The sequence below is a fragment of the Plectropomus leopardus genome, unplaced genomic scaffold, assembly GCF_008729295.1.
Source record: "Plectropomus leopardus isolate mb unplaced genomic scaffold, YSFRI_Pleo_2.0 unplaced_scaffold14481, whole genome shotgun sequence".
In the NCBI taxonomy this organism is placed as follows: domain Eukaryota; kingdom Metazoa; phylum Chordata; class Actinopteri; order Perciformes; family Serranidae; genus Plectropomus; species Plectropomus leopardus.
In genome coordinates, this window is record NW_024615481.1 from 1 (window position 1) to 1,144 (window position 1,144).

A 1,144-nucleotide genomic window follows, 5' to 3' on the forward strand; every position below is an offset into this window, starting at 1 on the left:
CTGTGTGTGTGTGTGTGTGTGTGTGTGTGTGTGTGTGTGTGTGTGTGTGTGTGTGTGTGTCAGGTTCAGTCCATACTACAGGACCAAGGAAAAACTGTCTCTGAGCTCCGTCACCTACAGCAACACCATCCAACCCGCCAAATGTTTCTGCCGGTTCGACCTCACAGGAACCTGCAACGACGACCACTGCACATGGTGACCGCCCCTCTCTGCCGCCACGCATCAGTACTTTATTAGCACTATTATTATTATTATGACATCCTTTATGATGGTGTGTGTGTGTGTGTGTGTGTGTGTGTGTGTGTGCGTGCGTGCGTGCGCGCGCGCGTAGGCAGCATATGAGGAACTGCACTCTGACAGGAAACCAGCTGTTTGAGGACATCCTGTCCTACAACCTGTCTCTGATCGGCTGCTGTGACACCAGCTCGGACGAGGACGTCAGCGCGTCCACAGGTGGGCGTGGCAGCGGTGTATGTATGTATGTGTGTGTGTGTGTGTCTCAGACGGCGGTGGACACTTGTCTCATGTGTCCTCTGTGTCTCCGCAGAAAAGTACATAAAGAAGCTGTTCGGCACAAACAAAGACAGGATGGGCGTCGACCAGAAGGCGGTCCTCCTCGTTAGCAAGGTCAACGAGAGCAAACGCCACGGTGAGACGACCTTTAACCTCATCTTCATCTTCATCATCTTCATCATCCTGACCTCTGACCTCTGCGTCCCCTGCAGTCCCTCCGTTCACCACCTGCAAAGACACCAGGAAGTGGAGGCCGAAGCCGGCGGCACGGAGCAGCGTCCGGCCGGAGGACGACAGCGAGGATGAGCTGGCAGGAGGAGAGCTGACGTCGCCGGGGAGACACGGTGAGGAGGAGGAGCAGCTCGTCTTCATCAGAGAGCGAGAGCTTTAATCAGCCAGATCACAGTCAGGGAATATTTGTGAATAGCAATGTCCAGGCCTGGAAAAGGTTTTGGAAAGGTCATGGAATATTCATAAATAGCAAAATTTCAGTTTTTACACTTTCTGGCTGATAAACGGGTCATTTTAGAGAGTTTTAAAGATTTTTTTCAATTTTACAAACATAATCAAAATGAAATCACCAAATTGATGGAAAGGAAAAATAAGGCCAACGTTTTCTGAAAGAAGGCAT

General features: G+C 50.7%; 1 protein-coding gene across 1 annotated transcript; it reads left to right on the forward strand.

The window, feature by feature from the left end:
• The first annotated feature begins 66 nt into the window (after positions 1–66).
• Positions 67–908, forward strand: LOC121964200 (zinc finger C3H1 domain-containing protein-like). The gene is made up of 4 exons (XM_042514410.1): positions 67–195; positions 332–453; positions 548–649; positions 726–908. Exons 2-4 carry the CDS (start codon positions 339–341, stop codon positions 902–904), a joined length of 396 nt encoding a protein of 131 aa, XP_042370344.1. The 5' UTR covers positions 67–195; positions 332–338; the 3' UTR covers positions 905–908.
• The last annotated feature ends 236 nt before the right edge of the window (positions 909–1,144 follow it).

Excerpts from the sequence above, each read along its gene's own strand:
- LOC121964200 (XM_042514410.1), top strand. The coding sequence starts at position 339 with ATGAGGAACTGCACTCTGACAGGAAACCAGCTGTTTGAGGACATCCTG. Across the intron at positions 454-547 it reads GGACGTCAGCGCGTCCACAG|AAAAGTACATAAAGAAGCTG; the intron begins GTGGGCGTGGCA and ends GTGTCTCCGCAG. Across the intron at positions 650-725 it reads CAACGAGAGCAAACGCCACG|TCCCTCCGTTCACCACCTGC; the intron begins GTGAGACGACCT and ends CGTCCCCTGCAG.